General features: G+C 42.1%; 1 protein-coding gene across 2 annotated transcripts in view; it reads right to left on the bottom strand.

Annotated features, from left to right (window-relative positions):
• Positions 1 to 10,421: 10,421 nt before the first annotated feature.
• The window catches only part of CHD1L (chromodomain helicase DNA binding protein 1 like), a 54,971-nt gene continuing 47,894 nt past the window's right edge, over positions 10,422 to 17,498 (bottom strand). For both annotated transcript variants that reach the window (XM_044676056.1, XM_044676057.1), the window contains 4 exons: positions 15,561 to 15,631; positions 14,386 to 14,500; positions 13,280 to 13,388; positions 10,422 to 10,751 (listed from right to left, as the gene is read on the bottom strand). In XM_044676056.1, the coding sequence (XP_044531991.1) occupies positions 10,673 to 10,751; positions 13,280 to 13,388; positions 14,386 to 14,500; positions 15,561 to 15,631 (374 nt within the window). In that variant the 3' untranslated portion in view covers positions 10,422 to 10,672. The remainder of the gene's footprint in view (positions 10,752 to 13,279; positions 13,389 to 14,385; positions 14,501 to 15,560; positions 15,632 to 17,498) is intronic.

Raw genomic sequence — 17,498 nt, 5'->3', positions numbered from 1 at the left:
CATACCTCCACGACATACTTCTGATCCGTCCTGAACTCCTTTCATTTTTCCTTCCCTCCAACTGGTCTCTGGTATTTCTGTGCAATGGTGCTGATTATGAAAAATAGAATATTCAACAAAAATCCAAGGAATAGGGGGCAGCTGGGTAGCTCAGTGGATTGAGAGCCAGGCCTAGAGACAGGAGGTCCTAAGTTCAAATCCGGCCTCAGACACTTCCTAGCTGTGTGACCCTGGGCAAGTCACTTGACTCCCATTGCCTACCCTTACCAATCTTCCACCTATAAGACAATACACAGAAGTTAAGGGTTTAAAAAATTAAAAAAAGTTTAAAAAAAATCCAAGGAATAGCAATTAGACCATTTTGATGGGAACATAGAGTGTGTGAATGGGAATCACATGGCATACATCTGGAAAGGAGGTTACAGTCAGATTGTGCTTGGCTTCAAATTTTAGGCAGAGATTGTGTTTTGTCCTAAAGGTAGTAGGAATCTCCTGGAAGATTTTGAGCCAAAGTGTGGCATAGTCAAACTTATGTTTTAGGAATATTAAATCAGCAGATATGGGAAGGATGGATTGGAGAGGGGAGAGGGTAGAATTAGCTAGCATCTCTAAGACTTGGAAATGGATGGAATATGAAGATGGGGGTGAGGGAGATAAGCATCAAGGATGTCACCGAGCCTGGAAACCAAGTTGACTAGTGTTATAATTATTGGAGGTCTCTTGATCTATTTGAGATGGTAAATTGATGTACAGAGAGAATAAGATGACCCTTCTTCCTTAGAACAGTTGCCCAGGCAGGATCCTTCAGGTCCAAGAGGTATATCCCTTCAGGACCCATCTGGGGTTAATTGATATGTTGATTTGGGCTCTTTAGCTAGGATAATGCCTTGTATTCTGACTGCGATTTCTCCCTTCCCAAAACAAGCTTTGAAACTGCTTTAGGAAGGTACTTTAAACTTTATATTAAACAAGAAGGATGTGGGTAAAGGACTGTGGTATAGGAGACCCTATTCTAATGGTTACTAATGAAATCTCAACTGCTGGCAGATGAAGAATCAATGTAGCTTCCCTCTGGTTCAGCCTGGCCAGGACTAAACCAGAGTAGGTAAACTGCTGGGATATTTTGACTTCTTCAATAGATCTTCAGCCTTACAGTTGAGTTATGTCCACCCTTTCCACCCTCTTCTTCGTCTCCTGCCCACTTCCCGGATCCCTCCCGGGCCCTGGGAAACCTAGATATCTAGATGATGAAACTCCTAATATCTAGGGGCAGTAGACACCGAGGTGGTGGTCAGGTACAGGTTGTCACGGTATCTCAAGTACAGGAAGAGTTTGCAGAGAGATGTTTGCACCCTCTCACTCCAAGACCAGGATCCACCGATCTCCAGCCTCAGCACAGGTCAAAGACCCAGAACTTCTGCTCAGGGTTCTCAACTGCCCTCCTCCTGCCTCTCGCATGACTTCCCTGGGAACATTCCATCCACCTGACTTATTTGTCGATCAAAGGTAAACTTCAAGCTCCCAGAGATTCAATATAACACTAGACAAATAAAATAATGAAGTGGGGAGAAGGGCAGTCATAGATAATAAGTGCTGCTTTGACTTGTGCATTTTTAAATAAACCTCTTAAGATTGTGAGTTTTAGAAATGATTATTTTTTTGACTGTTATCTCCTCTGCATCATGAATCTTTACAACTGATATGTTTCAGACCATTAGAAAGGCTGAACTACTGTTGACAACTTCCAGAATATACAGCAACAAACTAGAAACTTAGGAGGATCAGTCAGTCAGTCATAGTAGATCCAGACATTGCACCAAATTATTTGAAATCTAGACACATACATTTTGGTCTAGAGGGAGAAAGTGAAGAAAATCTCTACAACTTGTTTAGGGATGCTGGCTTATTTCTGTAAGTCAAGAGGGTGAGTCCCACCAACAGGATCCTTCCAATCAAGAGGGTAAGCCAACTCTTTCTTCTTGAGGGCAGTGCTGGTCCTCCAAACCCAATTACTATGGCTTCTATTTTATAGAAAAGAAAACTGAAGTTTAAAGAGATTAGCTTGTCCCATGGTCATATATTTAGAGTCTGAAGGGACTTCAGAAGTTATCTACTCTATTCCAACTTCCTCATTTTACAGATGAAGAAACTGAGACCTGGAGAATAAGCATCAGAGAAGGGATTTGAATCCTAGTCCTCCGAGTCTAGTCAGTCAGAATAACTGTTTTAATCTCTTACCTTTGATCTTAAAATCAATACTGTGTATTGGCTCCAAAGTAGAAGAGCAGTAAGGGCTGGGCAATGGGGGTTAAGTGACTTGCCCAGGGTCACACAGCTAGGAAGTGTCTCAGGGTATTATGCCACAAAACTTCAAGGTTCAAGATTCTGAGTAGTAGGTGGAACTAGAACCTGGGTCTCCAGAGTCTTAACATCATGCTCCTCCCATTGTTTCAGCCCATCCCACAACTCCCCACTCCAGAGCCAGAGTGTCAGAGCTAGCAAACAGTTGTGTTTGGTCTATTCTATATAAGGACAACATCTCATTGTTCGTTGCTGTCATAATATTTGACTTGGCATCATTTTTTTTCCTGTTTGGAATTTATTTTTCCTACATTCAGCTACAGAGATAATACTAATGATTACCAGTGATCACGGTGAAAGCTCCACTTAATCATCATAATTGACAATTAAGTTGGATAACAACATAGAGACAGGTGATTTCACACAAGGCTAATGAAAATGGGCTATTAAAATCCACACGTGTTTGGCAGCGTTTCTGACTCTTGAAGTCTTGTGCTTTCAAACGTGCTTGCCCCTTGAGTGGCTGCCTACCACAGAGGCACCCCCGAGCAGGATATAGAATGGAAGGGCACGAGGAGGAATCATCCCAATGCCTTCCATTACTCTGTGACTAGTCCTGTCAATCACTCAGCAAGGATTTCATTAAGCACCTGTGACATTCCAGGGGGCAGCGAGGTGATGCCATAGAGCAGTGGTTCCCAAACTTTTTTGGCCTACCTCCCCCTTTCCAGAAAAAAATATTACTTAGCCCCCTGGAAATTAATTTTTTTTTAATTTTAAAAGCAATTAATAGGAAAGATAAATGTACTTATGGCCATCACCACTTCCCTGGATCGCTGTAGCACCCACCAGGGGGTGGTAGCGCCCACTTTGGGAATCACTGCCCTAGAGAATAGAGTGCCAGAAGATTCAGCTTTTTCAGTTCAAATCTGGCCCCAGACATTTACTAGTGGTGTGAGTCTAGGGAAGTCACTTTACCCTATTTTCCTCAGTTTCCTCATCTGTAAAATGGGCTGGAGAAGGAAATGGCAAACCACTCCACTATCTTTGCCAAAAAAAAACCTAAAATGGGTTCATGAAGAGTAGGATGCAATTGAAATGATTGAAAATGTCCCAGACATGAGGGCTGGGATCTGAAGAAAGATAAAAGACAGTCCTTGTGGCAGCAGCTAGGTGGATCAGTAGATTTTCAAGCCAGGGTTAGAGATGGGAAGTATTGGGTTCAAATCTAATTTCAGATACTTCTTAGTTGTATGATCCTAGGCAAATCACTTAACTCCCCTTGTTTAGCTGTTAGCCACTCTTTTGTCTTGGAACCAATACACAATATTAATTCTAAGATGGAAAGTATGTTTTAAAAAATAAAAAAGACAGATCTTGCTCTCAAGGAGCTCACAGACTTAATGGGGAGAAACAGCATGTGGATAACTATATACAAACAAGCTATATTGGAGATAATCCACCTAGGGAAAAGACTAACATTAGGGGAAAGGAGAGAGGAGGTTTGGGAATCAGAAGACTTTTTTAAAATTTATATAAAACCCTTACCTTCTGTCTTAGAATCAGTACTTGTATATAAGTTTCAAGGTTAAGCAATGGGAGTTAAATGACTAGCCTGAGGTCAAATTTGAATCCAGGACTTTAGCCCTGGCTTTTGAATCCACTGATCCAACCTAGCTGTCCCCCAGGAAAGGCTTCTTGCAGAAGGGATGTTTTTAGCTGAGACTTGAGACAAGTTAAGAGCCAGAGATGAGTACGGAGAGAGCTCCAAGCATAGGAGACTGCAAGTGAAAATGGTCAGAGACCAGAGATGGGAAATCTTGTTCAAGGAATAGCAAAAAGCCTAATGTCGCTGGATTGCAGAGTTCAAGGGCAGAAGTGTAATGAGTACAAATCCTAAAAAAGTAGGAAGGGGGCATGTTAGGCCAGACTTTAAAAGCCAAAAAATAGAGGACTTCCCATTTGATCCCAGAAGCAATGTTGTTTGTCCCTTCATTTTCTAAAAGGACCAGCGACATCACAGGGTGATATCTTGATTTGAGCATGAGTTGGATTTGAGTGAGGCAGAGTTTAACAGAGTTGACGCCCTCTTCCAGATACATTAAAGTCCAATGGCATGACAGAAGGGAATTGGGAAGCAGTAGCATTTGTCAACTTGGAAAAAATACAGAACCACCAATGTAGTCAGTAAAATCCAGTCTTTAATCAGAAAAGAGATAGTGCTCAATATTCCACTGCCACACAGAGCCAAGAGCTCTGGGACTGGGGGAACAGTATCTCTGAGAGAATCAAGGGCAAGATGATCCTCCAAAGAACAATCTAGAACTTGAGGACTTATATAATTTTGGGGGAACTAAGGACCAGGGAGTATGGTTGATTGGCTACCTGGGAGAGGACTTTGCTACAATGGGAGAAACTTCTAAGACAAAAAGGTACTTAACATTTGATTATGTCTACTTGTCCCACTTAAACTGGGATCATTAAGTACTTTAAGGTCTGTTGTTCAGCCTGAAACAAGGTCAGTCTGGGACCTCCCTTAAGGCATTTTTCAAAGGGACAGGGGCAAACTTAGGGTTCCCAAATTTCATGTTAACAGATTCAATGGATTGAGAAGTTGGGGGTAATACATGATCAAACTCTTGCTTTAGGGGAGAAATGGGGCGGCAAGGTAGTTCAGTGGATAGTCAAACCTACAGATGGGAAGTCATAGGTTCTAATCTGACCTCAGATACTTCTTAGCTGGGTGACCCTGAGCAAGTCACTTAACCTCCATTGTCTAGCCCTTACAACTCTTCTGCCTTAGAACCAATATTAATTATTGATTCCAAGATGGAAGGTAAGGGGTTTTTGTTTGTTTTAAAGAGAGACTGAGAAGGAACAGTCAGACAGGTAGGAAAAGCAGAAGAGTGCAACAAAAAACAGAGAAGAGAATATCAAGGAGAACAGGGTGATTGATAGTGTCAAATGATGCACAGAGATCAGGAAGGATGAGGACAGAAAAAAGGTCATTAGAATCAGTGATTGAGAGATCTTTGGTAACTTTGGAAATCAGTTGATTGGAAGATTGGAAGCTAGACTGCAGTTAAGGGAGTGAGAGGAAAGGAACTGGAGGCATCAGTGATAAGACAGCCTTCTCTAGATCAGCTCTAACAGGCAGAAGAGATATGGGATGGTACCTAGTGGCAATGGATGGAGAGATCTAGTGGTTTTGTTGTTTGCTGTTTTTAAGGATGGGGGAGATATGGCTGTGTCTACAGGCAGTCAGGAAGCAGCCACTAGATAGAGATTGAAAATAAGTGGGAGTGGGAATAACAGAGGGCAGTTTGCTGGAGAAGGGACAGAATGGGATCATTTGTGAATGTAGAAAGCTTAGCCAAGGAAGGAGGACTACCTCTTCTTATGTAATGGACCAAGGAGGAAAAGAATGGGAAAAAGATATCCTGGTGATGTGAGGAGGGGAGAAGAAAGAGATTATGGTGAACAGCCTTAATTTTTTCAGGGAAATATGATGCCAGATTCTCAACTGAGAGCATTAAAGTGTGGGAGAGATATCAAATGAGATAAAATACATTAAAGCTCCTCCTAAACCTTAAGGCACTAGATAAAAGTCTACTATTATTGTTGTTGTTGTTATATGCCATTTCCCTGAAAAGCACAGACAGAAGGGAATGCCAGCTGAGTGCCATGCTGGCCTGGGCTCAGATCCTAGGACTAACACAGTCTGGACTATAAAAGCCATTGTCAAGAATTTGGTGCTTGATGTAACAGGTGGCAGGAAAGGTATTTTGGGGAGTAGTGCAGAGACAGTGACCCTGAAGACTCAGACCTAAGCTTCTGCTAAAGAGGAGCTCACTCAACAGACCATCTGATAGCTTGTTATTTCAGATAACTATCTTTACTAATTAGGAGGCATTAAAGTTAGGCTGAGTGTCCAGTCTAGAGCCTTAAAGGAGAAAGGCATTGGGAGAGAATCTGGTACCTATCTTTCCTTCTTTTTTTGATGGTAGGTAAGTCTACTCCTATGTGGCCTCTGGCATCCACCTCCTCATCTTGCCCTTCCAGTATGTTTCACTGCAATGAAAATGGCTGGAAGGGATGGGTGGCCATGTCCTTAATGCCAAGTATATCCTTCCTGTTCTGCTGAAAAGTCTTTGGTCAAGCCACCATGGCACCCAGTTGTATGCTTTATCCCTGGGGGACAAGCCTTCCTTCGACTTGATTTTTATCCATTCTGTCTCTGCTTTACAGGGAAATGAGATACAATAGTGATAGGCATTCATGTAGTGCATTAAGGTTTACAAAATGCTTTACATATTTTGTCTCATTTGAAATCATCGTCACTGTGATTATGTGGTATCTCTACACATAATGCTCTTAGCTGAGAACCTGGTCTCAAACTTACCTGAAAAAATCAAGGCTATTCACCATAAGCTCTTCTTCTCTCATCATCTCACAGCACCAACATCTTTTTTCTACTTTCCCCTCCTTTACTCATTACACAGGAATAGGTGGTACCCAAGGTACCATTGATTCATGAGGCTTCAGTATTTGGGCCCCCCACATACACTTAGTTCAAGTCCACTTTCCATCAAGGGAATGACAGATGACTGAAACTCCATACTTGAATTTACCTCTTGTTAGGGGTACAACTCTGTACTTTCTGCCCTACTGCCTCCTTTCCTTCCTTTACTACCTTCCTCCCCTGCCCTCCACCCAGATACCTAACACACCCTAGCGTGGAGGTTTAAGGGTTTGGAGATCACCTACCTACTTACCATTATTATCCCATGTCCTCTCTAACCTTCATCTTGAATAAAAGGCAGCCAAGGGTGTTGGACCAGTAACAAGCAAATGGGAAGAAATGCCCATCTTCAGCTTCTCCAGATCCTAGTGAAGGGGCAATGGAACCCTCGCCCACAATCCCAGGAGTAATGCCTATGGCAAGCAACCACATGAACTTGTCAGGGGAACTGGGAGTATTGACATTCCTACCTTTACCCTCACATGTATGGACTTAAAGCCATTGCCCTTGTCTGCCAGGGGAAGGCATGGCTTTTGGCCCTTTAAATTTAGTACTCTCCAGGTTCAGCAGGACCAGGGACAAAGTTCTAGTAACCTACCCTAGTTTTTTGCAATCTGTAAAACAAGAGATGAAAAATCCCAGCCTCACGAGGATGGCTAAGTGTGTATGATTTGAATTTCTTAAAAAGAAAAGAAAAAAGAACGCATTATACCAAGGGACTTGAGAAGAGAGGAAAAAGGTTTGGGACAGTCATTACGGAAAACCAGCTAGGGAGTCAGTAAGAATAGAGGAATAGCAAGCTGCACAGAGGCCATAGCTGAGGGGATACAGCAAAAACTCTTAATTGGGTGAAATCAACAGGACTTTGTGATTTTTCAGAAGAATTCAATGGTGAGGGTTATCTTGAGTGTAGGCTGATCAGCCCAGGGATAGACAATGATCCTAGTGATAAGGGATTCTTAGAGTGGCTAATGAATCCTTTAAGTGGCAGACAATGGAGCAAGTGAAGCCAGAACAGGACAGATGGACCAGAAGAATCGGGACCAGAGGTTATGATGAGAGCAAAAGGCAGGTTTTTTTGAAGGAAAGAAAAGAGGTGGAAGGATCAGAGATTGTGGCCATTATGGAATTTCAAAGGACCCTGAAGCTTAGGCAATTTTATAAGGCAATGTGGTCCATTTTATGACCATAGAGATGTACATCTGAAAGGGGACGGAAAGGGTCATTGGCTTTGAGACACTGTGTGTTTAAAACATTAGAAATAATCTACATGAATACTGAAGACCCCAAGGTTAATATTAGGAGATGTGGCAAAAAAGGAAGAAAATGACTGAAGAGCAGACTGGAGCGCCGTAGGCCACAGCAGTGAGGATGGGGAGAGGATGATAGACTTCAAAAGTGAGTATTTATTGAGGAATAGGAATAGGAGAATGGTCTGTGAGCATCGGTGGGGAACGAGGACAATGCCCACCCCTTCTCCTGACCCCGAGTTGGGAGCGAGGGGAATGAAAGGAATAGTCCCTAGGATCTAACCTGGGCTTTCTCATCTTCTCTCTTCTCTTCTCTTTGTAAACTCTTCTCTTTCTGGGACCCTTTGGAGCAATGTCATTAGTTCCCATTTTCATCAGTTTCTATGGATGTGAACAGACAATTTGTCCCTATTCTCTTGACAGAACTCATCTCAAGATCATGGGGGAATTACACACAGTAAGATTTCCTCAATACAGATCATATGCTTTGTTGGGGGAAGGGGGCTCCATGTCAGAGGCCCAACTCCTAAATGAAATCTTTTTTTTCAAACCCTAACCTTCTGTATCAATTCTAAGTTAGAAAAGTCAGGCAATTTGGGTTGTGACTTGCCCAGGGTCACAAATCTAGGAAATGTTGAGGTCACATTTGAACCCAGGACCTCCAATCTCCGGACTTGGCTTTCTATCCACTGACCCCACTTAGCTTCCCGCTGAATGAAATCTTAATGGCAGGTCTGTACTAGAGGCTCTACATTCAGGTTAGATTCCAAAAAAGGAATGACAAGAGACTCTAGTCCTGGTGATGGAAGGTCTAGGACTTGGGTACTTCATGGTTATGGAGAGTGGAGTCATTATTATACATCTTCCATGGTTTGGTGAAGTATGGGAGAGGTTCAGGTTCAGTTGTTGGGCATAGTAGCAGTAGATTTCAGGGCAGGTCAGAAATGGGGCAGATGGGGAGGGAAGACACTCAAATCCATCTCTAAGAGGCCATTCTCATTAGCTTAGGCTCTGCCTCTGGTCCTGGCTCAGTGATGATGGAGAGTAGTCACTCAGGACAGAACTGCAATAGCTCCCAGAAATGGAGAGTGGAGGAGCCCTTAAACCCCATCCTGACAGGGATCAGGGGTAGGTCATCCACTTTCACATGACAATGTGGCTCAGGCTCTAAGTTGTGGATACCAACCTATCCTAGGTTTAATGTGAGGTGTTTTGTGTGCAGTTACACAAACAGGACTTGAGCTCATCAAGCATAATCTCTATGGTCTCCCTCCCATACTGGAGAGGGAACACTTCTTGAGCAGCTCTTGCTACAAAGGCTGCATCCTACCTGGAACCCTATTCCTGGCTCCATCTTCCCGCCTTACTGTTGTCCCCTCTCTGCCTCCTGGTCCTCCACAGAGCTGCTAGTAGGCTCTTTCTTCTTAGATGAGTTGCTAGTCTCCTGGACCCATCTTTGGCTGCTGGTTTCTTCTTAAAGGGCATTTTACTGCTCTTTTACGAGATATGGCTAACATGCCTAGGGCTAATCAATATATTTGCAGATCTTTTGTTGGTCAGGCCCATAACTATACCAGGCCAGTACAGAACAAAGGCCCCAAAGGTCATACATTTTATTCATCAACCCTCACCACCAGACCCTTCCCTTATCCCACTCCACCACCATCTCTGTTACTGAAACTCCCCCAGAGAAATCCCTCAGTATTTAGGTTGGAGAAAATATATTCCTTTCTACTGCAGTGAGCTAATGCAATACAAAATTCTCAGGACCTTTGCCTCAAGGAAGCACTTAGTAGCAATAGAAGGTGCAAGGCAGAGCAGGCCAACCTTACCTCAAATTCCTTCTTCTTTGTGTTGTACCCCTGGCACAATCTTTTTTCTCCCTTGGCAGATCTCAAATTGGCAAAGCACCCCATAGACCATTTAGTCCAACCTGACCCTAAACAGGAATCTCTCTATGACTCCAGATGTGGTCTGACCAGAGCAGAGTACAGCAGGACCATCACCTCCTGGAGCTGTCAGCCCCTTTTGGTAAAACTCAAGTTCATATTAGCTTCTGTGGCTCTCATGCCCTTTACAAAATCATAAAATGAAGGTAGAGCATAGGTGGTTATTAGATACTTGATTATTTGAGGATGTCTGGTAACTGAAAGTAACTGCAAAGGTGAAGGTTTGTGCTGACATCACCTAAGCACCATGCCTTGCAAGGAAATAAAAGAAGCCATAAAATGGTGTGTCTCTCCATTACCCTGCAACTTCTTTCTCTACTTTTGTCTCTCTGAGAAAATTATAGTGATAGGAAAAAAGGCAGAAAGGGGAGGGAAAAAAAGGACTTTAAAGAAGCAAAATTATTATTATGTGCAAATGTTTATGGAACTGGAGTGTTGACTTTGGGCCCTTGATGAATTGCCAACATGGCTTCCTCTGATAGGCTGTGCACTTCCAACTTACAAAAATAAAATCAGAATTTAGAATTCACATATAAAATATTTCAATGGTCTAATTTTGATTTCTTCTGGAAATTCTTCAGCAGCTCTGGACAAGCATTGGCTTGTCTTACTGTTCTTTTCAGAAAGAGACCATAGGACTCTCACAAGTGTCATGGTGCCATAGGTCTTGTGGTTGATGAAGATGGTTGTGAATAAGTAGAAAGGGCTTTATTCCTAGGAAAATAATATCTGATAAAGGTTGTCAAGGAAAAAATGCTACAAAATATAACAGAAGAATAAACAAAACTAACCACTATTTTAGGTACAAGATTCTGGAATCCTCTCCAAAATGGTAGCTCCTTTTCAGTTCTCCTTTTAATTTAACTTATAATTATTACTGGCATTTTTTTATCAGTAATACTATTATGTATTAAATTGCATTCTGATGACTTATTGTGGCATGCTGATAACCACAGGTTCTTGTACCCTTTGCCAAAAGACTCCAAGTTTTGGCAAATGTTAACAAACTGAAAAGGACTCAAGGACAGGTCCACTGAGGATATGTATGTCCATTATCTGAGGACAAATCAAAGTTTGGGAAAATTCATCACAAGATTGGCCATTGGGTGACAAATTTTTTGGAAATAGCAACTCTTAGAGATGATTTCCTAAGTTATGGAGGAGTTGTGATCTTGCATGAAAAAACTACTCAGACCCATAGTCCCATGATATGGACACCCTGTTCACACAAATCATTTTGTTAAGAGTTAAAATGTGTTATAATTGAGCTGAAAAGTACATGGGTTTCTTTGCTAAGTTTTCTAGCAGTTGAACTTTCTTAAGTAAAAGGATGTGTACTCTGAATCTATGTAATAATTAGGAAAAAACCTCATTGCTATCTAGATAATAGTTGGAGAAACTAATTATTAGAGATTTAGAACACTTTCTCATGTGCTTATTGATAGTTTTGTTACTTTATTTGAAAATTGCCTATTCATGTCCTTTGCCCATTTATCGATTGGAGAATGGCTTGATTTTTTGTACAATTTATTTAACTCCTTGTGTATTTGAGTAATTAGACCTTTGTCTGAGTTTTTTGTTATAAAGATTTTTTCCCAGTTTGTTGTTTCCTTTCTGATTTTAGTTGCATTGTTTTTGTTTGTACAAAACCTTTTTAATTTAATGTAATCAAAATTATTTATTTCACATTTTGTAATTTTTTCTAACTCTTGCTTGGTTTTAAAATCTTTCCTTTCCCAGAGATCTGACAAGTATACTATTCTGTGTTTGCCTAATTTTCTTATAGTTTCCTTCTTTATATTCAAGTCATTCACCCACTCTGAATTTATCTTGGTGTAGGGTGTGAGCTGTTGATCTAAACCTAATCTCTCCCATGTTGTTTTCCAATTTTCCCAGCAGTTTTTGTCAAATAGTGGATTTTTGTCCCAAAAGTTGGGCTCTTTGGGTTTATCATACACTGTCTTGCTGACGTCACTTACCCCAAGTCTATTCCACTGATCCACCCTTCAGTCTCTTAACCAGTACCATATTATACTGCTTGAACTACATGTACTACATTGTACTACAACTGCTTGAACACATGAGTTGATGCAGACACGTTTTGGATATAGACTCTTAATGACCACCCTAGGACAATTATCAACAATATGGAAAGAGGTCTTGATCGATGACACAAGGAAGAAACCAGTGGAAATGCACGTCAGCTACTAGGGGGAGATGGGGTGAGGGGAGAGAGAACAAAAACATGGATCATGGAACCATGGAAAAAATTTTTCTAAAAAATTTAAAAAAAAAAAAGTTCACAGAGTCCAGGTTAAGAACTCCTGATCCAACTTGCTCATTTCACAGATAATACCACTGAAACCTAGAGATCATAATTTAAAAAATAATAATAATTTAAAAAAATAGTTGGAGAAAACTCACTGCTCCTTCATAATACTGGACTCAGGAAATGGATTATGGCCTATCCACCACAATGATATATAGCAGGAATTTCACCATGGCCATTAGAGAGCCAGTTTTTAATCACAGACATGAATATCAACTGACTTAATTCCTTACACTTTTAAATATAGCCAGTCGGCTTAATGTTTTGTTGGTTTTCCCCCTCCAATATAAAACTTACCCTGCCTACTTTACATTTTGTAAAAATAACATTCATGTGTCCAAAGCACCGAAGTCCAAGATAGATCAAATGATGATGGCTGGCTTAAGTCCTCGTCCCCTGAACTCCATCTCTCTTCCCAAGGCCAGCCCTGCCTTTGGTTTGTTTATGCCCAAGGCATGCCTGAGTGTATTTACACCCCACCTACATAGTTCCAAGTCAGAAGATGCCTTCTGGTTTCCCTCTCTGAAGAATAAGGAGAAGATCTGTGTGGCAGGCTAAGATTGGGCCCAAGATTAAATTCTGATATAACCACAGCATCTTCGCATGTACCATTTTCTACCTTGAAGCTGCTGCTGTCTCTGAGTGACCAGCTCAGCTGCTGGAAATCACAGAAAGACTCAGCAGGAATGAGGCCTATAGATGGACCGCAAATGGCTCAATCTGTAAAGTATTTAAAATTCAATTTTAATTTGTAGGGCATTGTTTAGACACTGACACAATTTATAATTTTCGCTGACTTTTTAACAAATATGCATAATATATCATCTCTCTCAATAGAAATAATTTGCATTATGTTTGTCAACTGGATGACGCTTTTTTCGTCCCTGAAGAACAAGTATTTATAATGACAAAGTAAAAGAAAGGATACACAGAAGTCGAGATGCCTTTTGCTGCTAAATGTTTCCGTATGAGACGCTCTGTACCATACCAGTTAAACCCTTTAGTAGCATGGCCAATGCGCGGAAGATGGACACTTGCTATAAAAGAACAAATAAATCTGAATAAATCAATTTATCTATAGTTGACTAATGGACAGGCAATCTAAGCCAGAGATAAAAAGCCACACTACAGAGTCACTTTCTGGCTTCCTGCAGACAGACACTGATGTGACTGGTGAGTGTGCGCCATGCGTGCCTATGAACTGACCTTCCTGATACATTCCAGAAGGGAATTTAACGGAGGAAATCATCCAATTTTGCTGACTCCAAGGTGGCCTCTCGGAAGCTGGAAATAAGTCTAGATGTCCTGGGAACCCAACATACTACTGGAACTAGAGCTGGAGATGTTAACTAAGATACAGTGATTTCCTCAGGAGTCAATCAACTCAACCAACTGTGAGAGACACATCTAACAGAAGCCAGATTTAATTAGTTCAAGAGTTTGCTTCAAAGATTTGTCTGTCAGGCTTAATATCTACATTACTGTAATTCTATTGTATGCTTTTTTAGTGGTCAAAATAATACTAAAATAAGTTAATGGTCCAGGATCTCCAAGTGAGTTACAGAAAACTCATCCCTCTGCCTCAACATTGCGCCTCATTGCATGAAATGAGGACAGAGTGGTTTAAAGTTTCTAGATTTGTTTGAACATAGAAAAATTACTTTAAGAGGCAGGGGTCTTCCAGGGGAAAAAAAACCTAGGGTAAAATCAGGAGCTTTGGATTTGAATTCTGGCTTTTCCACTAATTTTACATGTGACCTTAGGCACGTACTCGACCCGGGAGCCTCAGGCTTCTCCTCTGTAATACAGGGACAAAAGCATTTGGAAGGGCTGCTGTGAGGCTTTTGCGAGATAACGAGCAGGAAAGCACTCTGGCATTAACGCCAGGTAGGTCTGCTTCCTCTTGTTTCCTGGCCCCAGGGATCAACTCTACCACGAAGGAAGAGCAGGCCTTCATTCTGAGTCTGCCTTATTCAGAGAACAGAAATATCGGTATTCCTAAAGCACCCACAGAAACACCATAAACACACTTACCCTTCTTCTTCTTTGCTGCTAGAGATATCTTTTTTAAACCCTCCTCCAGTGCTGCCATCTTGATGCCAGACAAGGCATTGGAGCGATCCCGGTGCTGAGCCACAATCAATGCCAACTAGATAGAAAAGCACTGCTAAGGGGACGTAGACACACTCCCTGGTGCCATCTTGGTTTGGTCTCCTCTGGATGTTCTGAATTCTGTCATTCGCTGCCCACCTCATCAGCAGTTACACCACCCCTGCCCCATCTCTTCAATTATCTTGCTTTGAGCTCAATCACAGGATTCCCCCTCCCTCTTTCAGGATAACTACTAAAGGCAGAATCAGAAAAGCAGGAAGAATTGGGTTTGGTTTTTTTTAATAAAAGCCTTACCTTCCATCTTAGAATCCTACTTTGTTTTGGTTCCAAGGCATAAGAGTGGTAAGGACTAGGCAATGAGGGTTAAGTGACTTGCCCAGGGTCACCTAGCTAGAAAGTGTCTGAGGCAAAATTTGAACCCAGGATCTCCCGTCTCTAGGCTCTTAATCCACTGAGCCACCTAGTTTCCCCAGGAATAGTTTTGAGTCCTCTTGAGTGTCTAATGGCAACCACCACATTCAATGGAGATTGCCTTCCATCTGTTCTCCACCTCCCTTGGATATGCCTATTTATTTACACATTGCCTTCTCCAGTAGGCTCCCTGAGGGAAGGGACCATATTTTTGCCCTTAGTCACATCCCTATCACTGCTCACCACAGTGCTTGGCACAATGTAGGTATTTAATAAATGTTAAATGTTTACTGACCAAGTGATTGCTCTGAGTAAATAAAAACTCATTTAAAGTTTCTTTAAATGAGTCAGATGAGACTATACTCAAAGGTCCTAGAGTGAGATAGACAGACAATTAAAAATACATCAGAGGACCTCAAATAATGAATGAGAGAGAAATGTTCATTTAAGGCTGCAGGGATGGAATGGGTCAGCCTTTTCCACTTTTGTTCCTGGGAGTATGAATAGCTCACACCTCCCCTAAGACAAAGAGGAGAATCAGGTTGGCATTTCTCAATAGCATTTTAAATTTTAATAGTTTAAACTCAACCCAAGCTCTGACAGTGTATTTTATTAAGTCTTCGAAATCTCCCAGTCCTCTATATTAGGCTCCAAAATTAAAAAGTTAGAGATGACGGGTTACTTACCAAGTCCTGTCCTTTGTTCCTCGACTCCTTATCATCAATAGGGAATAGAAGGACTCCTCCCAGCCTCAGATCTGTGATGAAGGAAGAGTAAGAAATAAACCAGAGAACATTAAATTCAATGAAGAAATACCCATTCGAATAGGAAACAGTACAAAGCTTAAAGTCCCAGAACATTTAATTCTTCCTTCAATCTTAGCACCTTCATAGCCTTGAAGTGCCCGAGTGATGTTGTCGTCTTTCAAAATCTCCTGCATCGGGGGCAGTTGGGTAGCTCAGTGGATTGAGAGCCAGGCCTAGAGACGGGAGGTCCTAGGTTCAAATCTGACCTCAGACACTCCCCCAGCCATGTGACCCTGGGCAAGTCACTTGACCCCCATTGCCTACTCTTACCACTCTTCTGCCTTGGAGCCAAAACACAGTATTGACTCCAAGAAGGAAGGTAAGGGTTTAAAAAAAAAAAAAAAAACTCCTGCATCCCCCACCTTCTTTATCTTGCCGCCGCCTCTGGTCCAGACGCTCATCACCTGCCTCACTCCTACCATTGCTGCCACCCTCTCTTGAGTAGTCTCCCTTTCACTATGCCGCCACCCATAATCCATGCCATATAAATATCTGAAAGCAGAGGTATGAGACTCATCCCAAGACATCCAGCACAGCCTCGACCACATTAAAATGTAACTGGGACATGTCTAACACAATAAGTAAAAATACATTCTCACAGATGTTGCCCATTTATGGTTTTCTAAGCCAATAGGAGGCCTTTCTTTTGGAGCTGGACACCACTGCTTAAAGACTGCTTTCACGTCAGCCCTTTGCTCTGCGTATAACAGTGGCCACTCATTCATGATGGGACAAAATTCCCATGCCTCAGTTAGCATCAAAGGCCCTCCACAGTCTGGGCCAAACTTAGCCCTCCAGTTATCTCCCACTGCCCCAGGCATGCTTCGTTTGGAACCAGCCTGACTGCTCTGCTCCTGTCCACATTCTCTCATTTCTCTGCCATGGCTTATGCCCTCTCTGGCCATCCCAAAGGTCGTCTTTCCTGACCACTGGCCTACAGTGAGTGATGTCTCCTCCCCTAGGATGATGGAAGCCATTCTCCTAGCACTCAATGGAAAACCTTCTTTTGGGGGTAATTTACCTTTTTTTTGCATGTTTTGGATCTTGAACTGGCCTGGATCCGAGGGACCATCCCCTCTGCTTTTCTGTATCCCCCACAGTACTGGCAGAGAGGTAGTCTTACCTCCTTTTCCCAACATTTCCATGCAGAAAACATTCTTAGAGGTCCTATCCTAAGGGGACTCTTTCCCTTCTCAAAGGTCTCTACATCTCTGAGAATCTCCCCTGGGCACTGATCATCTCTATATACATGACTACCAAATCTGGGTCTCTAAAAATAAACTCTCCAGAGCCACAGTTTCAACCACTGGCAGGGCACTTCTCCCTGGATTTCTTGCTGGTGCCCCAACCTTGGTCTGTCCAAAACTGAAATTGTTCTCTTTCCCCCAAAATGTGCTTCTCTTTTTGACTACCTTATTTCAGTCACTGAGACCACCATGCATTCACCCTATCCCACATGCCTGAAACCTTGGTGTTATCTTTGACTCATTCTTCTCCCTCTCCTTCTCCCTTTCTCTCTCTCTCTCTCCCTCTCCCCTCTACCCCCACCCCAATTATTCATCCAATTGCCAGTGTCAATAGCGATCTGACTAAAACTAATGCAACAGAATCCTAATTGGGACTCCCTGACTCTAGTCTCTTTTATGTTTCAATCCAATCCACCCTTTGAATCACTGCCAAGTTAATTTTTCTTATGCACAGGTTCACCCGTAGAAATCTTCTGATCAAAATGAATCACCATTGCCTACCGATTAAAGCCCAAACTCCTTAGCCTGGCATTTAAGACCCTTCCCAATTTAATGCTCTACCTCAATGAAC

This window comes from Gracilinanus agilis, chromosome 4 (genome assembly GCF_016433145.1).
Source record: "Gracilinanus agilis isolate LMUSP501 chromosome 4, AgileGrace, whole genome shotgun sequence".
NCBI classification, from domain to species: domain Eukaryota; kingdom Metazoa; phylum Chordata; class Mammalia; order Didelphimorphia; family Didelphidae; genus Gracilinanus; species Gracilinanus agilis.
This window is presented reverse-complemented; position numbering and strand designations above follow the sequence as displayed.